General features: G+C 42.4%; 2 protein-coding genes across 11 annotated transcripts in view; one reads left to right on the top strand and one right to left on the bottom strand.

The window, feature by feature from the left end:
- The window catches only part of SRSF11 (serine and arginine rich splicing factor 11), a 33,819-nt gene extending 25,125 nt beyond the window's left edge, over positions 1-8,694 (bottom strand). For 3 of the 8 annotated variants that reach the window (XM_075002377.1, XM_075002376.1, XM_075002379.1), the window contains exon 1: positions 8,347-8,692. In XM_075002377.1, the coding sequence (XP_074858478.1) occupies positions 8,347-8,474 (128 nt within the window). In that variant the 5' untranslated portion in view covers positions 8,475-8,692. Of the gene's footprint in view, positions 1-8,346 lie in introns of all 8 variants that reach the window. The other 5 variants (XM_075002373.1, XM_075002378.1, XM_075002374.1 and 2 more) reach the window with 3 other exon arrangements.
- Positions 8,695-12,837: 4,143 nt separating this feature from the next.
- The window catches only part of LRRC40 (leucine rich repeat containing 40), a 40,660-nt gene continuing 38,399 nt past the window's right edge, over positions 12,838-15,098 (top strand). Inside the window, exon 1 of one of the 3 annotated variants that reach the window (XM_075003199.1) lies at positions 12,838-14,292. In XM_075003199.1, coding sequence (XP_074859300.1) covers positions 13,977-14,292 — 316 coding nt within the window. In that variant the 5' untranslated portion in view covers positions 12,838-13,976. Of the gene's footprint in view, positions 14,637-15,098 lie in introns of all 3 variants that reach the window. The other 2 variants (XM_075003200.1, XM_075003201.1) reach the window with 2 other exon arrangements.

The following is a 15,098-nucleotide window of genomic DNA, read 5'->3' as shown; positions in this document are numbered from 1 at the left end:
GCTTATTTTCCTCTCCCATCAATAAAAACCATGTGAGGGAACGAAAGCTGTAAGTTCTAGTCTTGAAAGACCTGGTGACCAGAAGTAATCAAATTGATTTGCCAACTAGATATTTCATGTATTTAATAAATCCATTAGTTTTCAGTGCAGCGTATGTTTTGACAGCCTTTTATTTCTTTCATATCCAACACAGAAAGAATTTAGAATGGTGGTTTTGTGTTCCAAATAAAGCTTGACAAATTACAGGCAAAATGTCAATGTAGTAAATAAGTAATGCATCATTTACTGTTTTCTAACAAATAATAAAAGTTAGGAATCTAACACATATATAAGCTATACAACTGCCTAAATGCATGTGTATAGCTAGAACTGTCACCATAGTTAGCAAATAGAAGGACCAAATTTAGTATAAAGATTACACTTAGCTGCAAGTGAGTATGTAATGTTTACCAGCCAATAAACAAACTTCTCTTTTGGAAAACACATACAAATACAAAGCAAGATTAAAAACAGATTTAAATAAAGGTCTTCTGATAACATAAATCAAGATAAAAATCAGAGATGTTAAAACAATCCACTCTGACTATAAAGTACTACCTCTGGCTTCATTTTTGCATCATCAACTGAAATAATCTTGAATGTATAGCCCCAAACTAACAAAACAAAGTCTAACCTTCAGAAATTGAGACTGCTACATCAGTCTTCATATTCTTCTGTATTCGACAACAGCAACCACAAAAGACTGAACAATACCTTGTCTTCCATATTTTAACAATATTATTGTCTTAGCTTAATATTTCTGAGATCTTAGTTTGCCTGTGTTTCTTGGACTTAAATACCTGAGGCAAAAATAACCTTGACAGATGCTAAGAAGCATCAATACCCTCACAATCAAGCAGACCAAACCATTCCAAGGTTGCTTTTGAGTACAATCCTCTTTTAAAACAGATCATCTTGGCAGCTCTGCAATGACATTCTCTCTCCCAGGTCAGATCTGCAGCAGTGTTCCCTCTATTTTTTCCATCCATGGGCAGAATAAGTTTTGTTATGTGCACCAAGGCATGTGGGGGATATGCAACGCCAGTGGAAACACAAACTACCCATTGTGTGTGGCTCCAGACACACAGCTAGACAGCTGGGTGGCAGCTTACTCTCTTGGGCACCCACCCAAGCACTCACCTTACAAGGAACACTGCTCTGCAGTAATATCTGCTATTCTCACTCCAATTTTGTCAAGAAATGGTTGTGGCACTCTCTCTTCAGCAGTATTTACCTTTTCACCACACTGAATTTTGATTGGGAACTTAAGTTGAAATATATCACAAAAACTATACTAATTACTATTTCATATGTAAATTACGTAATCCTTAATACCACTGAACTGTTATTCAAACTTATCTAACTTGCAAAGTTGATGCTACTTAGTTTAAACAGAATTGATAGAACTGCATAAAGAAAGCCAACAATTCCTGCTGCAAGATATATGTTGAACGTCGTCATCAGAAAAGACTCAAACTTGTTAAAATTCTCTACCATTATTTTCTTTAATCTTTTTCCAAACAGTTTTGTCCTAGGGAGACAGAATCTGCTTACAAAGCTGTATCACCTCTTTCATCAACCTACCCATTTTACTTGATTCATAAAAGTTCATGTAAATGTAACATCACCCAGGCAATACAAAGAGAAAAGCTTTGATATCTAGCAATGACTGGATAGCACATGGTAATGTAATGTAAATTGAGTAAATTATTAGATTAGGAGCAGCCAACAGTTAATTTCAAATCCATGTTCAGTTGCACAGTATTTCTGAAAAACGCACCTAATTAAAGTTTTCCCAACTTGACCACTGCCTTCAGGTACTATTTTTGGAATATTAGGCTAAACAGTAATGCTTAAAACTGGAGTGAAAAGTATGTGTTTTAAAATTTTAAAATGGCTCTACCTTCAAAATGGTGCAGGAAATTGCAGTTTAGGACAGAAGACATTCCTCAGTAAGTGCTTTTTATTGAGTAGGTGAATATAGGTTTATTTCAGGGATTCATTTTCATTGAATCATGACCCGCTTCTAACAAAAATTTCTATACAATGCCCAGAGGAGGGGGACCAAAACTAGCCCTACCTGAGCCTGCAAACCGAGGCAGAGGGGGCCAGGCCGGGGGGCATACACCTAGAGCCTCAACACAATGAGGCTCAATCTTTGGTGATCCTTTTAGAATGGGATCATGACTGACAGCATGAGAACTGTTTGCTTATGTTCATGTGATACAAGCCTTTGACAAAATTAAAAAGGTGTTTTTCCACTAAAGTTATCAGTGTTCCACACAGAAAGTATGTTGTACAAATACCACATTCCACCTACAAAGTCAATTTTAGTTTTAATTCTCTTGCCCATTGCTTTGTATTAGCAGGTATCTGCATCCCTGGCTCATTTGTGGATACAGAGTATCCATGCAAGGCTCTACTCTTCATTACCAAATTGTATACATTTGGAAATGCTCTCTACAATACACTATTTTAGCATTCACTTTATATATTAAACTTGTAGTGGGGGGGGGGGGGGGGGGTTTCTTCTTACTACTGGATAGAGACTAGTTGGTCCAAGTTTCATATTGGTGTTATATTTGGGTTTAGAAGTCAAATAAACATCATAAGTAAGATTACTACAGAATTTCATAATGAAATAAACAGACTGTTATACTTTAATAGTTTACGTTAACTAGAAGAGACCCACTGTGAATTACTAATATAAAATGTACTTTGTCTATTTGACAAGCCTTACATTGCACATCCTACAAAAATAACTGGATTGGCAATGAAACTTTATGATAGGAATCTTAACATTAGGATGAGAAATAAGGAGAAACATTATTTGCATATATGTGAATTATGGTAAACATAATTAAACTCTGAATTATCTAATGAAAGTTTTTGAAACTGAAGTCAATTGGGTATGCCTAATAGAATCCTTTTAACCCTTAAGAATAAATTACTATTTGCTCATACTATATATAAGCATATCTGTCACAAAGCAGGAAGCGTACCTATAAACAGATCTTTCTATGACAGAAAAAACATTATGAAGAGTATTCTTCATGAGGGTGCAATTTTAAGACATAAGACCTCAAATGTATCAACTCACATTAAAAACTATTCTCTTCTAACACAGTATCTCTCTATGACTGGACCATACACTGATGCCAGTCCCTGAGATTCCCCTGACAGAGTCAGAAGGTAGCAAGTTGGTTGACAATATCAAAAAAGATTAAGAAACACTGTTCTAATTAGAGATCTACACAAAATAAATCTGGGTTCCGAACCCAATTCCTGAAGAATAGAAAGGTCACAAAATCCACCAGTACAACAAGCCTGCATTCTTGAAGGCAGCTCAGCAGAAGCTGAACTGCATAGACAAAAACCACTTATCTTCTCACTCAAAGATCAGTAACTGGCACAGGAGTAACAGGGCATATAAACTTGTAATGGGTCCATGACATACAAGTTGCTGTGCATAAGGAAAACCATAAGCTACACTCAACTTCCAGGACAGCCCATTAAAGCCTTTACCTTGCCTTCTATTTCTTGAAGATAAAATCTTTAATGGATGGAGTTCCTCCCTGTAAAAGAGGTAAATAAAAACAAAAACCTTTTTTTAAAAAAAAAAAAAAAAAAAAAAAACCAAAAATTGTCCATTTTTGAGGACAGGAAGGAGAAAGAAGAGAAAGAATGATAAAAATCATGAGAGCTACATTTTTCACGCAGGTTATCAACTTTCTGTGCATGTTCCGCAACAATGACAGCAATACAAATATAAGCTTTCCACAATAGAAATGTGGACTAAGCCCTAGAGGAGACTGTATTGTGTTCTGTCCTCAAAATAGTCTTCACTGCGGTCTTTCTAGGCAAGGTTTATTATTAAGGTTACCCAAGACTTCCTATAATAAACGGCCCTGGTTTCAGATGTTTATAGCTTTGCCAAATTTTAATTAGAATGACATTTTCAATGCCAGATGTATTCCTCTGGGTGAACTATTTTTGGAAATCTTCTGCCAAAATGGTTCAGACATTTCTGAAAATTCAGAAGGAAGTGGTGCTGTACTGATATTAAAATCTGGTAACCTCTAAGAAATTATAACTCTGTTCTTTGGAGTAGGAATTTGAAATTTCGCAGGGGACGCCTTTGGTCAGCAATGTGTGCCCTTTGCTATTCCTGGAGAAATTCATGCAATTTGGCTGTCTTATGAGCCTTTGAAGTATCTCAGTTTACACACACAGATTTTTTCAGATTTTGAAAGTTAAAATTTCCAAAGACACTGCCAGCACAGCCAGCCAAGAGCTGAACAATATTCTCTGCAATTCAAGTTCCCAGATGCTTCTGACTATGTTAGATCCGTGTCCACAGCTGCTAAGAGCAAGACGCCTGTCTCACCTGTGTTCTCAACACACAAGTAACGTGGAGGAAGTAGCTTGATTTTAATTCAATGCAGACAAGATGTGAGGAAGGAACAGAGCAGGAGCCTCGAGTCTGTTGAGAAGGAGCTTTGGGTGTGGAAAGAACGAAAGTGGAAAGAGAGGAGGACAGGCTGAACCAAACAAAAAAACACACCACAACCTGCCGAGAAACATAGGGAAAGAAGGGGAGAAAGAGCAGTCGCAGAGGCAAGGTATAGGCTGAAACTTGTGCTGCCTGAAACAAGAAAGCAGGGCAAGAAGTTGACAAGAGACACTGAGATTAAACAAAACAGTTCTGGGAGAGAGATTAGGAGATCGTGGGGACTAGGAATGTAGCTGGGGGTAGCATGCAAGCTATGGGTTGGAAATAGAAATCAGATTAAGAGTGAGGATGAGATGCAGTTGCAACTGCTTGAGCAAGGAGACATGGCCTGGGGATCTTTAGTAGTAAGACTACTTCACAGACAATGTTGCAATTTGAGAACATAAGGGTCATACTGTGTCAGACCAAAGGTCCATCTAGCTCAATATCCTGACTTCCAACAGCAGCCAATACCAGGTATCCCAGAGGAAATGAACACATGAGGCAATCATTAAATGATCCATTCCATGTCACTCATTCCCAGCTTCTGACAAACAAAGACTATGGACAATCTCTGCCCATCCTGACTAATAGCCATTCATGAACCTATCCCTCACGAATTTATCTAATTCTTTTCTTGAACCCTGTTATAATCTTGGCCTGAAGAACAGAGACTGGAACAACATGGAGAATAAGACAGGATGAAGAGACTATGTGGGGAAGACAGGGATAGGTTGGCGATGGGGAAAGATTGTAGGCTGGGCGAACCAGAAGACGAATCTGTGCCCATTAAAGCGCATGTCCCTCCGTCAGCGCAAAATGGAATCCAAAATTCCCAAGACTAAGTATTCCTCAGAATAAATAATTTTGTTAGGTCTTTAAAGTGCTACATTTCTGCTAGTTTGTTTTGTTGGAGTAGACCAACAGGGCTACTTCTCTGTTACTATTCCTCCGTTGTCAGCAAATATCTGTGAAATCAACTGGCTAAAAGGTCAGATCCACCCTTGTACTTTCCACAGAACAGGACAGCCAGCTTCTAGCATCAAGTCCTCCATTCAATCAAGACCAGAGAGTTATGTACTGAGCCAAAGGTTCCATCCAATTCTGCTGATGCCACATGCTGGCATCAATATGCTAACACAATATGGAATTTATTTTCTGAGTTTGTTTGTGAAAGACCTAGAAAACTACACAAGAAGTTAAAAGAATGCAAAGGTGACATTCTTAATTCATGCACTAACCAGTTGGGAAATGTTAGTATTAAAGTTAATTGTGCAACCATAATTTAGCTTTCTTGTAGAGTATGATAGACTATTCACACAATCACATAATATTTTATCCACAGACATTCTTCCACATTCAATGTATAGTATGGACCTGCTCTGGGAATTAATCAGGCTTGGAGAGAGAAACAACAGTAGGACATCTTAGCCTTGAGATCATAACTTCTATCCCTGGAAATCCATGCCTAAATCACTAAATACCTTGCAGTTTTTGGAACAAATAAAGATGGAGTCCTGTAGAGTCTCCTTCATGAAAGAAGTGCTTACTTTGTAGTTTTAAGAGAGTCTTTCAAAGTCTACCTGTGTGTTAGTTGAACAGTACACACCAGAAATGGATTTTAACAATAAAATTCACCTTAAGGACAAATTAGCTTTGAGACTGAGTGCCAAACTAAACATATTACACACTTCTCCTAATAAAGTCCAAATATGTGATTTTGCAATCTCTCTCTTTCTTTTTAGTAAGAATACAGTGTATCCTCCTGAAACAGCGTTCTGTCCTGGAAAGATTTTATTTACCTTTACCTCTTACACTTCACCAAACCTTGTGTAATACATTATGACAACCTATTCTTGGATTTAATATGGGTGCGCATGTGAAATTAAGAACACACAAGACTGCATACAAAAAAAGGGGCGGGGGGGCAGAGAACATGAGCACCCCAGCAGAAGACTGAACTTCAGGAGATATTTCTAGAAGTTACTGCCAAAGCACAGAAGTTGTAGCACTATGCTGATACTTGATAGACCTAAGTTAAATATTCAATACCAAGTTCAACCAGACTCCCTTGGAAAAGTCAATCTACCTTATTAGCCCTTAAGTTCCTATCTGTAGAGTGGCGGTTACATCTCACTCATATGGGTACTGAAATATAAAATGAACTAACAATTGTGAAGTACTCCAAACTGTGAAGAGAACTATGTAACAAACTAACATTCTCTTGCTAAAGGAAAATAACTCATTACATGGTGAAAATGAACTTTGGCACAGAAGTAAGATTTTCCTCACATTCAAATTTAAACATTATTATTTGAATACAGTCAAATATTAAATGTCTATCGCCAACTTGATTTCCTGTCTATCCAGTTAGTTGTCCTCTACACTATAAACTCCAATACAAAATTACATTGAAATGGGATGAATATTTTCAGTGTCCATTTTAAAATACAACCACCACACCCACAAAAAAAAAAAATCGGATCACTGAAGAATTTTATGGAGGAGTAGGAGAGTGGGGAGCACAAATGGAAGAAACTTTGTGGTATCTCCCCCCCCCTTTCAAACTGCAACTATCTGACACTAGGTGAAATACTGGTGTGTTAGAAACCATCTGAGAGGAGATTGATGGACACAGTCAATATGAAGAGTTTGTCACATGATCACAAACACCATGGATATTGTAACTATGCATGCAAAATTCCATGACATCCACGTTCTATGTGACAACACACATCCATTTTGGTCTTACTTACATTAATCTATTTTCTACACGAGAAACAAAGGCAACCCCGCTTCACAAAGAAACAACATAAGGAATACAAATGAATGCTTGCAGTTTTTGGTCCTTTAAAACCCATCTTTCATCTAATGTATCACAATAAGCAACATACCAGTCACCTGCAATAATTTAAACCTTTTCCTAGCATGGATTTGGGATTACAATTTGAGAGTGCCACATGTCTTACATGTGTTAAGAAAACATACCTCTAACTCATATAAATGTTGTAAAAATTAAAAATTGTGATTAATTTTTCTGTCTAGAAAATTCCATAAAGCTGAAACCCCTTACCTACCAACTAAAATCTATTAGCAGTAAATTATGTGGGTGGGTGTGAATATGGGCATGCACTAGGTCTTGTTTTTTTTGGGCTGTGACCATAACTCACTGATTCAAGCTTTGCTGACCACCTTGCACCTTCTCAATGTAAAACCCACATTTATCGAGAGAAAAATAAATATCCATTATGTGTAGTAAGTTTTGGGTTTTTGTTTTTAAATTGCAGCTATCCCACAGAAGTACAGAGGTTCTGTACATGCGATCAGCTGGAGAACCCCGGAATAATCAGCGATGCAAGGGGACCTGTATTTAGCAGCGATAACCGCCAGAGCTTCAGGCCCTTTCCCTGACGAGTTGATATCACGCATGCTTTGAAAACCGCCCCGGGAACGTACGCCCATCCGTGAACTAATCTGGCGCGGACCAGGCCGAGAAGCGATGTGTGACGGGTGAACTCTCACCACGCAGCTCACACGCGCCCCGATACGGAGCTACTAGTTATCCCTAACGGCGGCTCATCTACACAGGCGACGACGCAAGGCAGCTCTTCGGGCTGCCTAGGAAAGTATGATGCCTCTGCAGCACGAGGCCCGGACACGGCGAGCCAGGCCCCAGGCCTATCGCTCTCAAAAGGGCTCAGGAGACGGCGGCGCGGGGCGGGATGGGAAAGAGGCGGGACGTTGCCCTGAGTGGGGGAAGGGAGGCGAGTATGGCGGGGGGGAGGGGAGAGAGTAGGCGCCGCTGGCGGACTCACTCGGGAGGAAAGAGGCGCAGCTCCTCGATCTTGCCCAGGAAACCGAAGAGTGTCCGCATCTGCTCGGAGCTAGCGCTAGGAGAGACATTGGTGACCTGGATTACGTCGGTGCCGCTGCTTGAAGCCATCGCGCTGCCTCCCACTCCGGTGCTACAAACACATCAGGGAGAGGGAAGAGCGCGTTAGGAACCGCGTAGCTTTTTTCTGCGTCCTCTGCCTCTTCCCGTCCGGGCACAGCCACAGGCCTCGCGCACAAAACAACCGTTGTTGAGTGAAAACTGCCACCAGCTGCCTGCTCCACCAGCCAGCCCGGGCCGCGGACTAGTATCCCACAATCCTTTACTGCTCCTCTGCACGCAGGCGCGATCTGCGTACTTCGTTGGTCTTGCGTAGTCTTACAACTCGCCTCTCCCACAGAAGACCCGTTTGCGCATGTGTAGTATCTGTCCCTCCCCAAGGACTTGCTGCTCCTGCACATGCGTAGTCAAGCAAGTCTTGCCGCGCTTGTTGCTCCTGCGCACGCGCCATGCTGCTGCCTTGCCTGAGGAGCAACCCGCGCATGTGCAGTATGATGAGCTACCCCGGAGACTTGGGAGGCGGTGTGCTTTTGGTATTCTAGGTTCGCTATTGGCTACTCCAGGGCGGGGAAGTTTCCGCTAGGTAAAGCGCAAGGCCTAGTGTGAGGCCTGCCCACGGCCACTGGCGCAGAGCGCATAGCTGTCGAGACTAAAACCCGGATGGGCGCCCCCTTCTACAAGCTCTGGTGGTGTAGAGTCAGCAGACCCTGCATCAGCAAGGGGCCGAGCCCCGCCCCCCCCGCTTTCTCTAAATGACTCCCAGGGGAGCTGAGGGTGATGAGCAGCTCGTGGAGGCTGCTCGTAATTCGTTTACTCTTATCAAATCAAAGTCGGTATAAAACCAAATCTCTTTCCTGTGTTATTTGGAACCTCCTCTTTGTGGACCGAGTGGATCACTTTTTGTCATCTGCTTCTGTTGACATATCGCTATGATCTAGTCAGAGGCTTGGATATCCTCCTGTGGGGTAATCCCAGACTTCACCCCTCGTTTAGGAGAGACTTGGAAACAAAGAAAATTAATCTCTAAATCTGATAGTTGGCCTTCTGGTCTTGGCATGAATACACAGAGACACTCCTCTTGGACACAGCAATCCAATCATAGCCTTAAAAAGAAATTTATTAACAAAACAAAAGACGAATAATACCAAGAAAATAAATAAGCAGCCTGCTGGGTTGCTAGGTGTTACAGAGCAACAACAACAAAAAAGGGTTAGAGCACAGAGAACTGCTTCCTTTGGGATTTAGCTTACAATTTACAGACTACAGGGAAGAATCATAAAACAGACTGAGAAGTTCCACACCAAACCCAAAATAAACATAACTCCATCACATCTAACTAAACATTTCCTTTCTACTTACATAGCTATGCACTGATTACAATATGACCAGGATATTTACTGGATTAAGCCGGCTTAAGATCAATCTTGGTCGTTCTGTCTCTGCTTCAGCCACACCACAAAGACCTCCCTCAGCTGGCAATTGTTTCAATTAAAATAATCACTTATTTTTTCCCATTGGCTCACCTGCCTGCTTCCCACAGAGTACTCACCCTCTGTGGTTTTAACCCTTTACAGGCACTCTTTCATGACAGTCCCCTCTCAGTCTTCTCTCCTCACGACTAAACAAACACATTTTTTTCCATCTTCCCTCATAGGTTATGTTTTCTAGACATAATTACTTGTGTTGCTCTTTTCTGGACTTTCTGCAATTTCTCCCCATTTCTCCTAAAATGTGCCCAGAACTGGACACAATACAGGCCTAATCAGCACAGAGTTAAGAATTCTTGTGCCTTGCTTTCAACATTCCTGGCTAATACATTCCAGAATACTTTTTGCTTTTATGGCACCTGTGTTACGCTATTGACTCATCTTTAGCTTGTGATAAAGTGAGTTCCAGACCATGAAAGCTTATGCCCAAATACATTTGTTAGCCTTTAATGTTCCATAGGACTCCTAATTTTTATAGAAACAGACTAACATTGCTATTCCTCTGAAACTTGTCACCTTTTAAAGTATACTTTCTGTTATACAACGACATGCACAAGGGGGGATGACCTCCCTGACAAACATTGGAGGAGGCCATAACACCTCTGACTCTGGGGCAAGAAGGCAACGAAGGGAGAGCTCTTGCTGGGTCACATGAAATAGTGAGCTCCTCCTGGGGCCGAGGTAGTGATAGAACAAGTGAGCTCCTCTCAGACTGGGTGGGGAGGGGGAACAATGAGCTCCTCCTGGGGGTGGGAAAGAATATGCACTTCCAAAAGTGGTCATATTTCAATTTCTGTTCATGCCTCTGCCATTATGTGAATTATTGATGAAGCTACTGCACCCAAACCTGATCTCTGCTGGAGACCTCTCAATATGCCTTTTCAGCTTGATTGTGAACCACTGGTAATTATTCCCCAGGAACAGTTTTCTAACAAATTGTGCTGCCACCTTATATTAGCTCCATCTAGGTTGTATTTTCCGAGTTTGTTTATGAAAAAGTCTCAAGAGACAGTGTCAGAAGTCTTACCAAAGTCAAGATACTAAAGTCCCCTCCCACCAATCTGCAACGCTATTTATTCTGTGAAAGAAATCTATTAGTTTGGTTTGACATAATTTGCTTTTGACACACACACACTTTTGTTTATCTTTTTATTTGCTAGGTGTTTTCAAATTAATTGCTTAATTATTTATTCCATTATGTTTTCAGGTATTGGAGTGAAGCTTACTGGTCTGTAATTTCTCATGTTGTCCTTTTTTCCCTTTTTATAATTGGCACTATATTTACTCTTTACCAGACTTCTGGAATCTCTCCCATCTTCTGTGACTTTTCAGAGATAATTGCTAATGGCTTAGTTACATCCTTAACCAGCTCCTTGAGTATTTAGGATGTATTTCATCAGGCTCTAGCAACTGAAGACACCTAACTTATCTAAATAACTTGCTTTTTCCCTGTTTTAGCCTCTGATCCCACCTCATTTTCACCGGCATTCACTATGTTAGTTGTCTAATTGCTACTAAACTTTTTGGTGTAAACGGAAACAAAAACATCATTTAACACTTCCACCACTTCCATATTTTGTTATTCTTCCCTCCCCCATGTTGAGTAAAGAGACTACACTGTCCTTGATCTTCCTCTTGCTTCTATTTGCAAAATATTTTTGTTATCCTTTTATATGTCTAGTTTAATCTTGTTTTGTGCCTTAGCCTTTCTAATTTTGTCCCTACATATTTGCATTATTTTTTTAAATTCATCCTTTGTAATTTGACCTAGTTTCCTCTTTTTGTAGGATTCTTTTTTGAGGCTCAGCCCATTGAAGATCTCCTGTTATGCCAGAGTGGTTTCTTGCCATACTTCCCAATTTTTTTGTGCAGTGGGATAGTTTGTTCTTGTATCCTTAGTAATGTTATATTGAAAAAATGCCATCTCTCTTTAACTGCTTTTCCCCTTAGGCATATGAGTGTTGGGGGAGGGATTGATTTAGAGAGTCTAGTAAAGATGCCCTAATTTGACCACTGATTGTGCTCTGGTTGACTCCAGTATGCCACTAGAATGAGAAGTGTAAGGGGAATTTCTCCCATCAACTCCCTGCAGCGGAGACGTCACAGTTACATAGCTAGAATTGCGTACCTTAGTTTGACTTTGCCCCTAATGTAAGCCTGGTCTTAGACTTTCTTCTCTTGAGATCATACCTACTAACTCCCTGAGTTTGCAAAGTCTACCTTTTTGAAATCCACTAGCTTTATTGTGCTGTTGTTTTACCACCTGCCATTCCTTATTGGGGTGTATGGGGTGTCCAGGGAGGGGTAGCACCTCTGGTGTGGGGACTTGTTTTGTCTCTTCGGGGGCAGTTGGTGCATTTTTGGTCTGCACCTGGCACCCAGCTCTCACCTGCGGCTCCAAGAAGCTGTAGCATGCAGGCAGCCTAAACCAGGCGAGGGTAGCCGGCAGATCTGAAACCTGCGGTAAGATAGGGAATTGCCTATCATAGCATACAAAGTTGGCCTCAGCGGACCGGGTGGATGAGATCAACAGCAAGATCCCATGACCAGGAAGGCGGTTCTTCACAGCTCTGTAGAGAGCGAAGGGCATGACAAGGCACCAAAGATGGCATGGCCATCCACTGCAGCCTAGGAAGTTCCAGCTGTGACGACTTTTTGTACTACTGGAACCAGGCTTTTGAGGTTGAGAGAGTGGAACTACCCCTGTGCAACAGCTTTTCCACTTTAAACATTCTCCCACACAGGTTCTTTGCACATTCTTATCACTTCTGTCTACGTCATTGTCGGACACAACAGACTACCTACTATTCCTTATTATCGTGAGCTCTACTATTTCATGATCACTTTCCCTGAACTGCCTTCCACTTTCAGATTCTCAAGAAGTTCCTCCCCATTTGTCAAAATCACATTAAAACATCCTCTCCACCAGTAGCTTTCTCCATCATTAAAATAATTTTTATTCACAAATACATGCCAAGAATGTATTGGATAACCTCCCGTGCTGTATTATTTTCCAATCAAATATCTGGGTAATTGAACAATAATTAATGCTATCTTAGGTCACTTCATCAGAACAGTAAAATAAGTTAGTGAATTCCATTAGGCAGGGGGCCTATCCCTTCCATTTTTTTCAAGGGATCTGGAAAGAGAGGAAGACTATGCTAAAAGAAACACCCATCTCTCATAGTGAGGCGTGGGGTTTTAGAAATGGTAATGCGTGAATGCTCAAGACTGAGGTCTTCAAGAAACTGGTGTGGAAAGATATGAAAATGAATAGAGGATGAGCATATGTTAAGGAGAAACATCAAGGCTTAAAAGGGATATGGTTGGGTGTGAAGAGAACTGATGAAGTAACCGTCCCACCACAGTTGTATTGACTTTATGTGGGAGAGTTGTCCACCATTAATCTTCTCTGAATACACTGGATAACAAAATGTAAGTGTATATTATTTTAAAACAAGACAGCACCCTATACTAACCACATTAAATGTGACCTGTTAAAAAACCAATATTTATTTGTTTTTATTTTTTATTTTTTAAATATTTGTCCTTTGTGTTTATGGTGTAAAAAATTTTGCTATAGAAGTATCTTCTGCTTGTTTTTTCTTACGAAAGATTCTGATATTTCTGTTTTTATATGAGGAATTGCAGAAACCTGTGGCAATTGGGGTCTTTCTCCATCTTTAGCTGAAGAGGCAGATATGCTGAAAGTTCATCAGAGTTCTTCTCCAAAATATTTGTTAAATAAGTTAGAAAATAACAAGTAAAGTTTTACATTGTCCTATTACAAATAACATCCTCCTGCAATCAGACTTCCCTTGTCTGGCTTTTCTAACATTTTCTAACAGAATACAAATATATTAATTCGATTGTAATCCAGGGGGTCTTGAAAAAAGAAAGTGTTTGAACGGAGCAGGAGCTCTCTCAGCTCTCCGTTTGAAAGGTGACCCTCTTGCAACGTTTTTCTCCCAGGTGTGTGTAGTAGTTTGAGGTAAGCAGGTTTTAACAAAACCAAGGAGGGTTTAAAATGTGACGGTGTGAGTCTACTAAAAGTTACTGTGGAAAGATGAGGTTATGGGGCTCGGGTCGGGGCGAAATTTCCCAGCGTGACTCCGGAGCCAATCCGTTCGGTTTTCCTAATGGCCACTTCTACAAACTTGGCCCGGCATCTAAAAGGCAAGTTGGAGACTTTCCGGCTCCCACGTCGCCAGTGGCGGGACTCGCGCGGGATTCAGACAGGACTCGGCTATTCGGCCGGAGGAAAACTACCCGGCTTGTAAGCGCTGCGTTAATGCTAACGAAGCGCGGCCGGCGATGGCCGCTGCCGCTACCGCTACCCGCGCGTGGGCCGGTTCCGCCCCCCGCCCCAGTCTGGGGCCGAGGTACTAGCAGCCAGTGGGGGAGGGTAACGCGGGCAGATTTTCGAGCCGGAAGGGGAGGTTGGGGGGTGGGACTGCAAAGACAGCCCCTGTAAAGGCAGCGCATCAGCTTCTCGCCCGGCGCGGCGCTGAGGCCGAGGCTGGCTCCTCCTGCTCTGCGTGCTTGTAGCGGCGGGGGTTGGTGCGCTGCGGAGCCATGGCGGCGGCGCGCCGGGGGAGAGCGGGGGATCCTCGCGCTGGCTTCAGGCGGGAAGCGGGGGAGCCGGGGCCCGCGGTGCCGCAGGGGCTGATCAGAGCGGCCCGGAAGAGCGGCCAGTTAAACCTGGCAGGCCGCGACCTGAGTGAGGGTGAGAGCCCGGGAGCGCTGGGCGCGGCTCCCCGCTCACGCCTGAGGCCTGGCGCCCGGCGCAGCCCCTCCCCTTTGTGCCCTGCTCTCCCCCAGGGAAGGGGCACCGGGCTCGCCGTGCTGGGTAGGGGGCGGGATGGGACTCTGGGCGCGCTGCTCGGGGGGGGGGCGGGTCCCCACACTCACATTCAGGGCGAGACGTTTGCGGTAGGGCTGCCAGGGCTGCACAACCCGGCAGGATGCTGTTGTGCAGCGCTTTGAAATGGGACATGCTGCATGTTGGTTTTATATCCCCGCCCTTGCGGGGGCCTGGATATGAAATCCTCTGGGCCCTGGATTTGCCTGTTAAAGGGCGCGCCCCTTCGCTAAGGCTGTCTGACCTGAACTGGTAGCAAACCCTTGCAAGAAGGGTTCTGATGGCTTGGCTCCCAACTACCTAAAGCTTGGGACTGCATTGGAATAT

Source organism: Carettochelys insculpta, chromosome 9 (genome assembly GCF_033958435.1).
Source record: "Carettochelys insculpta isolate YL-2023 chromosome 9, ASM3395843v1, whole genome shotgun sequence".
Taxonomy (NCBI): Eukaryota; Metazoa; Chordata; order Testudines; family Carettochelyidae; genus Carettochelys; species Carettochelys insculpta.
This window is presented reverse-complemented; position numbering and strand designations above follow the sequence as displayed.